At 30.2% G+C, this 15,255-nt stretch overlaps 2 protein-coding genes across 4 annotated transcripts; both read left to right on the top strand.

Moving 5' to 3' along the window:
* The first annotated feature begins 670 nt into the window (after positions 1-670).
* LOC111686583 (adenosine kinase) lies at positions 671-5,043 on the top strand. Of its 3 annotated transcripts, none has more exons than XM_023448956.2 (5): positions 671-1,116; positions 1,247-1,388; positions 1,558-1,716; positions 1,790-1,942; positions 3,923-5,043. In XM_023448956.2, exons 2-5 carry the CDS (start codon positions 1,273-1,275, stop codon positions 4,638-4,640), a joined length of 1,146 nt encoding a protein of 381 aa, XP_023304724.2. In that variant the 5' UTR covers positions 671-1,116; positions 1,247-1,272; the 3' UTR covers positions 4,641-5,043. The 3 variants fall into 3 exon arrangements, with proteins under 3 accessions (XP_023304724.2, XP_046811162.1, XP_046811161.1); XM_046955206.1 differs by having other exon boundaries at positions 1,236-1,388; XM_046955205.1 differs by lacking the exon at positions 671-1,116 and having other exon boundaries at positions 1,169-1,388.
* Positions 5,044-8,730: 3,687 nt separating this feature from the next.
* LOC111686653 (adenosine kinase-like) lies at positions 8,731-15,255 on the top strand. Its single transcript, XM_023449029.2, has 4 exons — positions 8,731-8,870; positions 8,942-9,094; positions 12,251-12,406; positions 12,478-15,255. Exons 1-4 carry the CDS (start codon positions 8,812-8,814, stop codon positions 13,214-13,216), a joined length of 1,107 nt encoding a protein of 368 aa, XP_023304797.2. The 5' UTR covers positions 8,731-8,811; the 3' UTR covers positions 13,217-15,255.

Here is a 15,255-nt window from a genome sequence, read left to right as displayed (position 1 = left end):
AGACTAATAACATCATGCTTTCGCATGTTCGTGTCATGTCAAACTTGAGTAAATTGAGTAATTCATGTATATCAATTTTGTTATTCGGTTTGTAATACATCGAAATATTGGTCGCAGAACTAGAAAATATGATTGACGACCATTTATATTTCGGAAACAAGATAGGGCCTATCAATAATTTTTCTAATATTGGTTATGTGTATATAACTTAATAGGTTCGAATAATCGAACAATCGACTTTTTGTCGAAAAAAGTCGAAGTGGACTATTTTGTTCCAAAAAGGTCGATAACTCGACTATCGTCTGTGAAAAAAGTCGACTTTGTTAATAAAAGTCGAAAAAAATCGAAAAGTCTGAAAGTCGAAAAATCGACTTTTCATAAAATGCAAAAAGTCGACTTTTAACTAAATGAAAAAAGTCGAAAAGTCGACTTTTCGTTTCAACTATAGAACCCTATAACTTGATTGGTTGAAATAATGTAACAAACGTATTATAGCACTCTTAATTATTTAACATGTTTATATTCCACTAATGCACAAAACATTCAGAGGTATTTTGCAAATCCCACTTAGGAATGTTTTTCTAAATGTGTCTTGGCATTCTTTTTTATCTCAACACTTTGAAACTTTTACCAAATACAGTTTTTTTATTAACGAACTTGAAAGATTCTCCCCAAAATAGAAGTATTTTTTACTAAGGTTGTTTTAATACTTTGTCCCACTCACCGTGAAATTAAAAATAAAAACAAAGAAAATATTAGAAACTCACAAAAAACCAACAAAATGTAACTTCACAAACGACTTTTAAACATCAACACACGACGACGTCGAATACTAGAGACAGACAGGCAGATAGATTTTCGATCTAATTTTGTACCGCTAGAGAACTTCAAAGTGAAGTGCTGCTGTTTGCTGCCACCGACCGTCAGTTGAAAAAATGTCTTCAAAGTCGAATGTCGTCGTCGAAGTGTAATGAAAGAGCATTAATGTGAAATAAAACAAAAATTTATAAAGTTTTCTTTACTTTATTTGTTGTTTCTCACTCAAACACGATACCAAACAAAAAAAATCACATTTTTATTGATTAAACAACAACAAAGGGAAAAATCAAAACAACGGTGAATATTAACAAAAAGAATTAAAAAAATAAATAAAAAATATAAACAATTTTTTAAACAAAACGTCTTCAGAAAAATTACAATAATCATTGAATTAACAACTAAATAATGAATCGTAGTTTATTTTTAGTGAATTTCCGCAAGTCTTTCTCAAACATGGACTATTTGCAACAATTGTATGCCCGTCTCTTTGGTACAAATCCGGAAGACATTGCCATCAACAGCAGCAGCAGCAATAACAACAACAATGGCAATACCTCAACTAATAATCTGTAAGTTTTAATTTAAATAGGTACAAAGATTTCTGAAAATAATAAAAATCATTAAAACAAAAAAGTGATGTAATAAATCAAATGTTTTTTTAACTTTTTCTTAACAATCTGTCATTGTTGTTGTTTTTTTTTTTTATTATTTTGTCTCAATTTTCTGTTTCATTTTTAGACCACGTAAAGTGGTGGCATTTGGTAATGTTTTACTCGATCATACTGCTCACATCAATGACACAGAACTGCTGGATCGTTACAAGTTGTCTTTGAATACGAGAGCAGAGATGGATGTAGAGACAATAAGTAAAGTAACGGCCGAGGCTATTGTCAATAAGTAAGATTTTAATTTGCAGTTAGTTTTAATATTTTTTAAATTTAATTTTCCGTTATTTATTTTTAATTTCTAGAGAAGAAGATCCTCATTTGGGTGGTTCTGCTCTAAATACTGTACGAATTTTAAAGAACTTGGGTACAGAAGCTTTATTTTTTGGCGCTGTGGGAGATGATAAACAAGCGGGTGTCGTTGCTGATCTTTTAACGAAGTCGGGCATGGAAACAAAGTAAGTTTTAGTTATACTTTCTAGTTTTAGATTAATATATGAATAATCGACATGTCAAAATTAAGGAAAATTAGTCGAAGGAAAAGGCAAACTGGAAAACTTTATTTTGCTAAATGAGAGTTGGTACAGGTCTTTGTCATGGCGTCTTAATTAAGAAGTTAAAACTTACCATTAATTCCATTCGCCATAAGAGAACTATTGAAATCAAATAACAAATGTTACAAATACCTAGCTTTTTGTTATTCCTACGATTTCAGGTATTTAGTTGTTTCCGATCTAAAAGTAGTGCATTATTTGTCCATTGCACTTTTAATTTAAAATTTTAATATAGATTATACGGATTTGAAAAGAATGCTAGTAAAAACTTTTGAAACCAATTCGACTATTTTTAACAATTTTCTCGCAAAATGACATCGAAAGTTTTGCTCATATATTGTGCAAATAGAAAGACTTCAGATTATTAAATTACAACCTTGGAACTAATGTTGTCGCCTTACTTCTAGAACCCGTTCTTCGGAACAAAACGTTGGCACTAAGTATACATTGATACCAAACTAGAATGCGCACTTGTACCGAAATATCTTCTTGGAATCATTAAAAATAATGTATATTAGAAAACGAATTCATATGTATATTTCTTATGTTTCCCAAAATTGGTGCTAATCCGCTGAAAAATAACTGTTTTTAAATTAATTTAGCGTTTCCTAGAACTAGATTCGAGTTTGAAAAATTCGAACAAAAATCATTGATTAAGGAACTAGTTCCAGAACCGTTCCAAAGAATGAGTTTCGATTCCATAACGCCAGTTCCAAAAGTGGCAATTTCGAACAAAAAAGAATATAGAATTTAACATTTTTGTAGAAATTGTTTTTTCCTTCAGAACAGTGGTGCCACCAGTTAAAGTGGTACTATCGCCCGGAATTTTCCCAAATGTATTTCTATAACATAAAATATAAAGCTAAAGGGAGAGACGAATTTTATATTTAGGTTTTAAGTATACAGTCCAGTATAAGTTTGTGGGAGACAAATAATCATGATTGATATTTTTAAATTTTTAATTCTTCAAAAATGTTTAGCTTACAAAATAAACTATAAAAATAAACTTTTTAAAATCTCTAGTCCAAATACATAGAAATGTATATATATGTACTTAAACTGAGTTGCATAGAATGGAAAACTTAAATTGTTAAGCACCGTGGGCTGACATTGAGGGTTTTCCGTCACGCAACCTAAAAAATGTTTTTTATTATAAATTTTGCAGTGGGATTTGTCGACTTTATATCATCTTAAATATATTTTTTTACAATTATGAGTGTAATAAACAAAAAATGCAAATAATTACACAGTTGCAATTAGATTTTTAAATTATATTGTTAAAGACTATAAAACAAAATTATCTTCGCTTTATTGTCAAACACTTTCTACTGAATAAAAAAACAATAGGAGAATTGGTTTAAATTTTAAAATACGATTTAAAAAGTCTATAAATTCCAATAAAGTGCTTTCCATCTCAAATTAAGCAACTAACCAGGAGATAGATTACTATACCCTACATCAATATGGGAAAGGGTTTATTGATTTTTTCTCTGACATATTTTAATAATTTGGAAATGGTGTTGTTTAATTGTGTAGTAATTTTATTTAAAACATTTTTTGTACAGTAACTTGAATTGATAAACATGCACCCACAACACCGGGTACAGTGCAGTTAAAATTTCTTACTTAACTACTTGTAATTATCTTAACAATTGTTTCTATAAATGGTGTTTCCTAATTAACGCAAGTTTATAATTAAGTGATAAATTAGATGGAAATAAATCTAGTAGTATTTTAGAAAATAACTTGTGTATGTAGCGGCATATTCTGCGTAAATTTTTGTTCACCCTTTAGTAAACTCTTACAGTTAGATATTCTGTTTTATTTACTGTTATGCAAATTTTTATGATGTTGATTTAATTTAGAATAAAATGTTTATTATAGCAATTTCAGATTACAAACCATTGCTGATACACCAACGGGACGTTGTATTTGTTTGGTACACAAAGATTCTCTGGCTTTATATGCGAATATCGGTGCATCATCGAAATTTTCCACAGACTATTTGGCAAAGGTTCAACAAGAGGAGAATGCTTTCTTTTTAAGAAATTCCGGTCGTAAACAAATTTTCTACGTAGAAGGTTTCTTTGTACCACAACGCGAAGAAGTCTCTACTTATATTGTTACAAATTTTATTAAGGGACGACGACGTTTGGCCGTTAATCTAAGTGCTGATTATATAGTAAAAATGAACTATGATCATATGATATATCTGATCAATAATGCCATGTTTGTGTTTGGTAATAAAGATGAGTTTGAGACTCTGCGTGAATGTTGGGGTGCCATAAATATCGAGGAACTTATAAGGGGTATACTAGACTATTCCACTGGTCCTAAAATTTTCGTTATGACCAAAGGTGCCGATGGTGTCGAACTTATTACAAACTATGAGGATGAATTATCGCCACCGGGAAAATTAACATTTCAAATGTTCAATACACCTAGAATTGAAAATATTGTTGATACAACTGGCTGTGGTGATGCTTTTGCTGCAGCTTTCCTGCATGCCTGGCTGGAGAAACGTATTTTAAGTGAATGCATACGTTTTGCTTGTGATATATCGGCCAAAGTTGCCACACAAGTTGGTTGTAATTTACCATAAAATTTTACACACACAGAAGACGCTTAATGAAAATCTCACTTATTGATATTGACTTTAATTTATTATTTATTTGCATTTTTAAACTTTTTCTTTTGACCATTATTAAACATTTCTTTTTCTTTCTTATATGAAATCCAATACTCTAGTGCATATGAAAATAGCTTACAATTCAAATATTTTCAATTTATTTTTTTAATATTTTTTTTTTAAACTGTTTATTTGCTTTGTATCGTATCAGTCGTAGTTGTTAATTGTGATACAATTCATACATATTTATTCATCCAATTACTCATACATTCGTTATTACGGTCTTAGTTCCATTAACTCCCATTCTTTTTTTATAATTTTGGCTTAGAAATTCCATTTAAAATGAATAAAAGCTGGCTTTGTATTTTAACAGAAATTGTTTGTTTATTTTCTTAGTCACTTTTTAAAATGTTTAAAAAATATAAAAGTACTTAACGCCGATCTGTAATTAGCTCTTTGTATCTTTTATATATAAACAGTTAGTCAACGTACATCCGAAAATCAAATAAACGAGGTTATTCATCGTTAAAATTACTCTTTTACTTTGCACAGTTAATAGGGCTTTAAACAATGCACAGTGGGGTCTCACTGAAAAAAACTTGGTATTAACTAAGCTGTAAAAATTATAGGTATCGATGGATAGAGGAAGTTCTCTAGGTACGAAGTAAAAAAGAAAAAGTTGCACTTCATGCAATTCTTTGTAAAATTTTCAAAACTAAATTTTTAAAAATTTTATTTACGAAATGTTTTTATTACATTTATATATATCCTAATTACTTTAACGAAAGAATAGTTCTGTTTACAGATATATACGATTATGGATAGGGAATTATACGAAAAGCTTTTTTTACCCTACACCTCTTTAGTGGAGGGGGTATATTGGGTTTGAGCTGATGTTTGCAACGCACAATAATATTGGTCTTATACCCACCTTTAAGTATACCAATCCGCTCAGAATCATTTGTTTAGTCGATTTACCTATGTCCGTCCATGTAAACCTTGTAATCAAACTACTGGTCGCAATGCTGAAGATAATTCAATGAAATTTGGTACATGATATTCTATTGCCCCAGGGACGAAGCCTATTGACAATGGTTAAGATTGGTCCATTATTACACCCCCATAATATGGCCCCCATACAACTGTACCCCCGAATAGGGTTAGTAAACATTGTAATCAAACTACAGGTCGCAATGATCTCTTTTGGTACTGTAGACGAAGCCTTTTGAAAATAGTTAACATCGGCCCATTATTTCACCTGGGCCCAAATAGGGCTTTTAAGTTCATAATTATGTTTATTATTATGTCTAAATGCTTTATTATGAAAACTAAATCACATTTTATTCGTATACAGGTGTAGGTCGGTATTATATGGTCGGCCTCGCCCTACTATAACTTCTTACTTGTTTATTTCCTATATTCTGTTACTAAAAATCGCTAACATGATAAAAAGTAGTTTATATATCAGTTTACTAGACTTTAAAAACCTGTTAACACTCTCTCTTCTCATCAAGCATTTTTCCCGTACAAACAGATTCCGTCAAATATTTTTGCAAAACTTATTTACAAGAATATAAGTCCAATAAGGCATCAAGCAATAGCATGTCCAGTCATTATTTTACTAGTTTCTACTATTTTACTTATTATTTAAATCGATTTATTTCGCATTCAATAAATAGATTTTAAATAAAATGTAAATATTTTCATATCATGTAATGTTAGAAAAGTGAGCCTAAATGCCGTAGAAGCAAAAGTTTTAATTTTGGTGTTATTGAGAAGATTTTAGAGTATATTTCGGATCTGATCGCTTGGAGGCCATCAGTCAAAATATCCAAAATAGAATTTTATAAAGTCGTTGATAATTAAATATTTGTCTGTAAAGATGATTTAAAATAACATCTTTTCATACATAACAATTTGATATGAAATTTGTATTAAATGGTAGATTCGTACAAAACAAGTTATGGTATTAAATATTAAAAAAATAGGAAAAAAACACAAAAACGTAAACTTTTCTACATCTTCTAAAGGCCTATACAATAAAAATTAGAAAACTAATAATTGCGTTATATAGAAAAAAGTCTTATCTTTCAAGACATATTAAATTTTTATCAAAAAAAAAAAAAAATAATTTCTAAATATTTAATTTATGCTAAGTATACTTAAAGGAGATCCCAATGTGCAATGTTTAACTATTGTAAAATAAATAGTTGAAAGGATAAAAAATAATTTCATTCCATGCCCTAAAGATAGAAGAGATGAGAGAAAAAAACCTTAGTCTCCCATATCCTACAACAGATTATCACTTCAACATTTTTTCAGAATACAACTGTAGCTACTTTAGCTGTAAGTGTGTCAGCTAATGTAAGAAGATCAACACGACATCGATTCAACAAATAATCCTGCACGGATCTATCATGCTGACAATCTAACAGGAATTCAGAGTAATTAGGTGGAAATGTACTAATACGTTTCTTCTCTCTTTATAGGTATCACACATGGACAACCTGCTAAACTAAGTCCGCCGTTCTGTCTGTGTATAGTATATATTATTATTTCACCTAGCCCATATACAACCGCAATGCTTTTGGACTAATAATTTGGGTGTTCAAATACAAAAAGTATAGGTATGAAAATCGGTACAACAAATCAATTATTTATAATATTCATTTCCATAATAAGCGGTCCTTATATGATTAAATTCTGCATAAATTACTTTAATGCAAACGTTAATCATTCTAGCAAAATTTATGAGGATAAGCCCATATTTACCCTTCCCTCATATAATCGGCCATGTCCAAGGTTTTTATGGACAATTTCAGATAATTTGATGAAATTGATCTAAAGATGAAGTCTATTGGAAATGGTGGAGCCCCTATACAAACTACATCATAATCTAAAAATGAGTTTATGTATTATTCACTTTTATAAACCAAATATTTCCTTGTAAATGAAAACAAAGTTAAAAGTAAGTAAAAAATGGAAAAGTCATTACAAATAACATATTTGAAGTACATCAAGGTTTGGTATAAAACTAGTGAAGTTTACATAAGCGTGTTATTAAGATCCGATATTTAGATGTCAAAAATAAAACACTTTAATTTTTGACATCTAAATATCGGATTTTTACTGCTTTTAAAAATAAGATTAGATGTAGTTCAGAGTTGCCAAAAATCAACAACATCCCTCCAATGACATGCTAATGTAAAATTCATAGGTTTTTCACCCGATTTAGAAGCACTTCGGGTTACTAGTTGTGATGAAAATACTACATCTTTTTCCATACTTGTTTTGCTGGGTAGTTTTATAATATGACATTAATAATAAGTATTAATATATAAAAAACAAGTAAGAAATTATATTCCGATGGGGGAGACCATATAATGCCTTACACCTGTTACAAAAATAAAATGTCCCAGCAAAAAGTTACATGACAAACTATGTAGGACCAATATTATTGTGCGTTAGAAACATTACTCCCCACTAAAGTGGTGTAGGGTATAATAATATTATTAATAACGGTGTTAAAATACATGGTGTATACATCATGTATTTGTATCTCAAATCTATTTTCGTAATCATCGGGCTTTATTTGACCCTTGCCTCCATGCCTTCAGAAAATTATAAGGAAATCATTAATTTGCTTATAAATATCCATTGTGAGTTTGTAGGAATTAACATTTTAATTTTAAAGAATAATGTACTATAAGTTGGCCGTGATACGAGATAATCGTGTAGTGCGTATTCAAACTTAACGGTTGTTACGGTTTCAAAAGCACTGCTATTCAATGAGCTTTCAAAGCACTCAAAAGCTTTACTAATTGAATACACTTACAGAAAATACAAACTCATTCAACAACAGGGTGAGTGTAGTTAAATAAAACATACTGTGGTTAAATGAAACCACATTAAACTTTTTTAGGAAAATATTAAAAATAACCTATAAAAATGTTTAATATGATTTAATTCAAAATATTTTACACCGATTGCGGTACAAAACATATTTGTTATAGATTGATTCAGTATTTACAATTTAGTTTATTATAGGAAGTTGAGATGAAGATATGTGTATATTTTAATTAAATTAAATAATTAAAAAAGAAATAAAATTCATAATAAAAAAAAAATAAAGATTAATAAAAAAATGGAGCAATCAAACAGCAGTTTATGGTCTTGCATTCCTTTAAAAAAATGCACCGACATGTATGTGTCTTGTAAATATATATTTTATATAAAATAAATTTATTTAAATTTGTATCGAAAAATATTTACAGTAAAGTAATCGCTTTTGGCAACGTTTTACTGAGTTACACAGCCTATTTGGAGGATACTAAACTATTGGATCGTTATAAATTATCGATGAATACTGAATGTGAAATCGATGATCAAACATTAGCTGAAGTTACTGCTGAAGTCATTGTAAATAAGTAAGTTAAAAATAAATTTTTAATTTCCAGTTTGGTGCATTTTAAAATGGAATTAATAAATAGTTGCAATGAATGTTTAACAAAGTGAAATTATGAAACAAACTTTTCTATAAAAAGTTTCACTTTATTTATATCTGTAATGAAATTACTTCAGTGGTTATTTATTGCTGTTATTATTATTAATTCTAGTGAAATGAAAAAATATTATGAAAGCTAAAAAAAGTACCCAAAAGTTCCCTTTTACGGATTCTCACCTAATTCAGACTATATACGTACCCAATTCAAAAACAAAAGTACTCTTTGAAAAACGAAAAGTACCTTTTGCAGACGAAAAAACACCCTTTGATGTGTTTTTGTCTAATCCGGGCTCTGTATTCTTAATGTTATGTTTCTTATTTCATTATTATAGAAAATTCAAAAAGTACCTTTCGAAAAACAAAAAAGTACCAAAAATTTTCCTTTTATGGGTTCTCATCTAATTCCGAATCTACATACTTAAATTTATGTTCCTACGTTCAATATTATGGAATAGTCAAAAAGTACCCTTTGAAAAACGAAAAAAGTACCAAAAGTTCCCATTTATGAGTTTTCGCCTAATTCAGACTCTACATACTTAATTTCATATTTCTAGGTTCAATATTATAAAAAATTCGAAAAGTACCTTTTAAAAAACGAAAAAGTACCAAAAAGTTCCCTTTTATGGTTTCTTACTTATGCCAGGCTCCAGATAATTAACTTCATGTTTCTAGCCAATAACAACACACTAGTGCTGCTTTCGCTTTCTTACTATGCTGCTCTCGCTCTGCCTTGTTTTTATGTCATAATGTCCATGGACATTATGACACACCAAAAAATGACATAACGTCCATGGACATTATGTCACTTTTTTAAAATGTCATAATGTCCATGGACATTGTGACACTTTGAAATCAGAAATGTATTGGACAATTTGTTTAAAATTTAAGATAGGGACGCTCTTATCCCGAAAAGAATTGCTCCTAAATTTGGTAATTGTTACATTTTGGTCTGGAAATTTATGATAGGGACGCTCTTATCCCGAAAAGAATTGCTCCTAAATTTGGTAATTGTTACATTTTGGACTCCTATTAAAAAGTGTACTGTATAGCCGACCTTCGGCCGGGCGCAGGGGTTTCAAACTCTGGGGTATTTCGAACACCGGCTTCGCTAAATTAAGCCTTTTTTGATAAATGGACTCTTTGAAATCCATGGACTTTATGTTCCATTGCTCATGGACATTGTAAAACTTTTGAAATTGTCATAACGTCCATGGACATTATGACTCAATTTAGTGCGTCATAACGTCCATGGACATTATGACATTGGACATTATGACACGCCACCGTTTTTATAAACTAGAGTACAATAACAAAATTTACCGTATGATTATGTATTTTGTTTTTTGCAAATTCTGTCTGACCATGAAAAAAAATCTAAATTTTTGATGAAATTTTCAGAGGTTGTCTCGGATTTTTGCTCATATCTCCGGTATTTATGGACCGATTTCGAATTACATTTAGAGAATGACTTCAGAAGTAGTGAAATTGAAACAAATAAAAAGAACATCCCTCCTATAAGAAGTCTGTGTTATCATCATTATTTCCATGGAATAAATTCTACTTCCTTTTCGCATCTTTTGAAATTCTGTTTTTGCTGGGAATTATATAGAAATGTTCCTAATAGGGGGGATGATATGAACCTATCATCATAAAGTTTAGTAGAGAGCTGTTGGCTTATTAAAACTTTTTTGTATTTCTTTCCTGCCTCTGGATCCGCGTATCAATAACAAAAATGGGGGGTAATGATTGCATTTTCAATTACAATTACATTTGAAGTAATTGAAGCTTTGCCAATAACAATTAAATATACTACACACATTTCTTCTTTATCATAAAACATGCATTGTTTTTATAAGAAAAAATATGTTTTCTGTTGTTTCTATGGCAATACTGCAATATTTAATCTTGTATATCAGAAACAGCACAGGGGATTATTTTACCCAACACCACTTTAGTGGGGAGGGTATATTGGGTTTGTCCTATAGCCACCTTAAAACTCTGAGTCGATTAAGCTATGTCCGTCCGTCCGTCCGTCTGTCCGTCTGTCCGTCTGGCTGACTGTCCATGTAAACCATGTGCGCAAGGTACAGGCAGAAATTTTCAATGTAATTGGGTGAAATTTGACATACACGCTTTTTTTGGCCCAATGGTTAAAATCGGTCCATTATTTCGACTATCCCCATACAACCATACCCCCTAAATAGGGCCTTTGGGCTTATAATTAATATAAATGATCTATTATGTCAACAAATGTCGACAAAACTTCGTTTTATAGAACTATAAATGACACTACCAATTTTTGTAATGATCGGGCCTCATTTGACCCTACACCCATACAAACTCCCCTTCAGAAAATGACTTAAAGGTCAAAATTTTTATTTCTTTTTTATTTTTTTTTAATTTTTATGTAAATAACTTTGAAGTATACTAAACTTCCCTTACCAACATTTATAAGGATAGGGCCATATTTTCCCCTACTCCCCTTTAATTTTTCGCATAAAAAAACTCTTTTTTTCAAAAAAAGTAAAAATATTCCGAAATAAAGTTAAAAAAACAAATCAAATGCTTTATAAATAAATATATTTATTAAATAATCCCCATTTTTAACATACTGACTGGTGTAGGGTATCATATGGTCGGGTACGCCCGACTATACATTCTTACTTGTTTTAATTAAATTTATTTTTTGATTAACTAATTTGATTATTAATTGGCATTTGATTGCCAACTCAAAAACCAGCCCTTATAGTTTTGTCGATTAAGACACGAAAGATTTGTCGAAAAACACATTATATTCTATGATAAAAGTTCGTGGTTCTTTAGAGATCCAATTGTTGGGATTGATGAGTGTCTATATTCTTATATTAAGTTGGACACATTAAGACAACGGAGACAATAAATATCAACCCTAATAAAAATCTCAATCTATTCACTTTGGAAACTAGTGTAGTAAATTCGTTTTGTCCTTGAGGTAATTTCTTACTGACTTACTGATTATTTTTTTAAATTATTTAATAGGTTTTAAAATAAGATATTTATATTTGAAACAGTTGTCACATACTTCAATATTTGATTTCAGAGAACAACATGAGCCTAAACTAGGTGGATCTGCTATAAATACTGTTTGCATTTTAAAGTCCTTGGGAACGAATGCCTTATTTTTTGGGGCTTGTGGAGATGATGCTCAATCTGAAATAATGTATGAACTGTTGAAAAACTCTAATATGGATAGATTGTAAGTTTCTAATAATTTCTTCCATATGTCTTCTAATAATACTATGTATTTTTTAATTCCCTAAAATATAGCCAATTTAAACTACAAACTGTACCCGATACCGCCACAGGACGTCGCATATCATTGGTGCATAAAGACTCAAATGCTAAATATACAAATAATGGAGCTTCAGTTAAATTTACAGGAGCTTATTTGCAACAAGTCGAAAGAGAGGAAAACGGTTCATTTCTTAGACCATTAAATCGCAAACAGATTTTCTATATTGAAGGCTTTTTTGTGCCAAAATGTGAAGCGGTCACCACATTCATAGTGCGTCACTATATTAAAGGTCGTCATTATTTGGCTCTGAATTTAAGTGCGGATTATATTGTGAGAATCAATTTTCCCCACATGCTCTTCTTGGCCAACAACTCACTTTTCATATTTGGTAATAGAGTTGAATTCGATGCTTTTCGTGAATGTTGGGGTGCTAGTTGTATAAAAGAGTTGGCTATCGCATTGGCAAAAGAATCAAAAGTTCCTAAGATCCTTGTCATAACAAATGGTGCTGAATATGTTGAATTGATTACAAATTATGTAGATGAGAAATCTGGGCCCGGTAATTTGACATTTTATTCGTTTCATATAACGCCAGCTGAAAACGTCACGGATACTACCGGTTGTGGCGATGTGTTTGTTAGTGCTTTTCTCCATGAATGGTTGAATAAAAGTTCTCTAAGTCAATGCGCCCGTGTCGCCTGCGGTCTTGCAACAAAATCAATTCAAAATAATGGGCGTTGTTCATATCGTGAATCATTCACTTCAGTTTAGTTATTAATATGTAAAAAAGTTTCATATTCATTCAAAAGTATACAAATTATCGTATTTAATTTCCCAAAATGAAAAGTTTAAGTTCAAATTTTTTAAAAATTTTAAAAATTTTGAATGGTAGTTTACTATTGAAACATTTTTGAGTTAATTTTATAAATGAGATCTCAAACAGTTAATTTATTTTAATTCTCAAAAATCCAACTTATTGTCTATATCTTAATGTAACATACATTATCCGATACAATAGATAACTTTCATAGAATCGTCTGAATGTGTAAAAGTATTGATAATATGCACTGGTATTGATAAAAGTATAATAAGAGAAGCATACTTTCAAAGTTCAATTCCTCTATTCATGATAATGGAAACACATACTTACATACTCTCATGCATACGTTCATTTGTGCACGTTTGACAAATACAAAATTTCTAAAATAAATTCCTTCTGACAGACAATTTCATGTCCTTGTTGTTATTTGAGTTCTGGACAAAATCAAATTTTTACACAATTGTATTAAGGTGCATATGTATCTGTGTATGTGCATATGTATGTATAAAGGTGTATGTATGGCTTTTTGTGTATTGAACTCGGTTGGTATCGGTTAAATCACGTACAACATTAAATCTGCTGTTAATTACATGATATTAATTTTCCACATAATGTCCATCAAATGAAGGAGTGTCCAACTATTTATTCTTCGTACTGAATTATATGGGCGGATGATGTTACATTTTCTATACGTTCATATATAAAAAAAAAATACAAAAACAACACAAATAAGTTAAATTCTAAGGGCCTTATGCAAAAAACGATTAAACGATGGTTTACTACACACATAGGTTTTTACATAAGGAGGTTAATATTTACCTCCTTAAGACGATTAATAAGTTAACAATGGTTATTAAAACCTCTTTTTATATGGAAAAAGTGTGTAATAAACCATATCAACTATCAAAAGATATTTCTACGGTAACTGCATTGCAGATCGTTTTTGCATAAGGCCCTTATTCTATAATTTTGGAATACTTCTCACGGCCCAAACCATTATTGGAAAATGAAAGTATTTTTAGTTAATTTGTAGTGTAACAAACTCCAACATATGTATATGCTGGATTTACTATAATTACTAAAAGGAAATCCAAATTTGTCATCATTTATACTAATCGCTAACTCCAGAACTTATGTTGACAGTTTTCATACAAAAATTATGTCAACCATCAGATAATATATCGGTTAAACGATAACTGCTGGTTTAGTTATAGAGGCTAAGTAAATTTCAGCTAAAAAGGATATTTTTGATGTAATCCAGATAATCATGTTTCCTCTAAAGAACCACTGTGTAATCTTTTATTTGGTGAATAAACATATATAATCTATTGGTCCACCTTCGTTGATAACTACCCATCATATTTATATAATATACAAATACTTTGAGATAACTTTAGGGACATTGATTACTAGGATAAGAAATTAATTTTTTTCTGAGATATAAGATAACTAGATATTTATTCGGTAACAGCATTGCATTTAATATGTAACTTTCTGTTCTACTTAATTATTGGACTCATTAAAGAAAATCGAATATTAAGCGCGTTCCATAGGTTGCCAATCGCAACATCAGAATAAAATTTGTTGCATACATACGATATCCAAGTACATTGTACAATTCCCACCCATGCATGTTTAATTCAATCACCACGAGTATGAGAGTGAAGTTGAAGAAAACATTGATGTTTGTTTTAAACATTAAACAATAAAATTTAAGGGGTCGGTAGCACAACAATGACAGGGAAAGATGGACAGTCTAATACATGACACACAGTTCAATGTGTTGAGCAAACTATTGAATGAGTGGTCACTGAAGGAAGTAATTAATGTCATCATGTGGTTTATTGGTTTGTTTGGAAATTGAACGTTTCAATAGATGTGCATTGAAAAATATTTCTACAACCACAGCCACAACTAAGCAAATTTAAATATTGAAGTTAAATATTTTTTTTCGAATTTTAATACAAAATTTGAAGAATTTGAAGGAATT

The sequence above is a fragment of the Lucilia cuprina genome, chromosome 6 (assembly GCF_022045245.1).
Source record: "Lucilia cuprina isolate Lc7/37 chromosome 6, ASM2204524v1, whole genome shotgun sequence".
Taxonomy (NCBI): domain Eukaryota; kingdom Metazoa; phylum Arthropoda; class Insecta; order Diptera; family Calliphoridae; genus Lucilia; species Lucilia cuprina.
The sequence above is the reverse complement of the archived record's forward strand: the minus strand, read 5'-3'. Positions and strand labels throughout refer to the sequence as shown.

What these genes read in the sequence shown, in the direction of transcription:
- LOC111686653 (XM_023449029.2), top strand. Translation starts at nt 8,812, where the DNA reads ATGGAGCAATCAAACAGCAGTTTATGGTCTTGCATTCCTTTAAAAAAA. An exon ending in TTAAAAAAATGCACCGACAT is followed by an intron (nt 8,871 to 8,941) that starts GTATGTGTCTTG and finishes AAATATTTACAG; the next exon opens with TAAAGTAATCGCTTTTGGCA. An exon ending in AACTCTAATATGGATAGATT is followed by an intron (nt 12,407 to 12,477) that starts GTAAGTTTCTAA and finishes CCTAAAATATAG; the next exon opens with CCAATTTAAACTACAAACTG.
- LOC111686583 (XM_046955205.1), top strand. Translation starts at nt 1,225, where the DNA reads ATGAATCGTAGTTTATTTTTAGTGAATTTCCGCAAGTCTTTCTCAAAC. An exon ending in AATACCTCAACTAATAATCT is followed by an intron (nt 1,389 to 1,557) that starts GTAAGTTTTAAT and finishes TTTCATTTTTAG; the next exon opens with ACCACGTAAAGTGGTGGCAT. An exon ending in AAGTCGGGCATGGAAACAAA is followed by an intron (nt 1,943 to 3,922) that starts GTAAGTTTTAGT and finishes TGTTTATTATAG; the next exon opens with CAATTTCAGATTACAAACCA.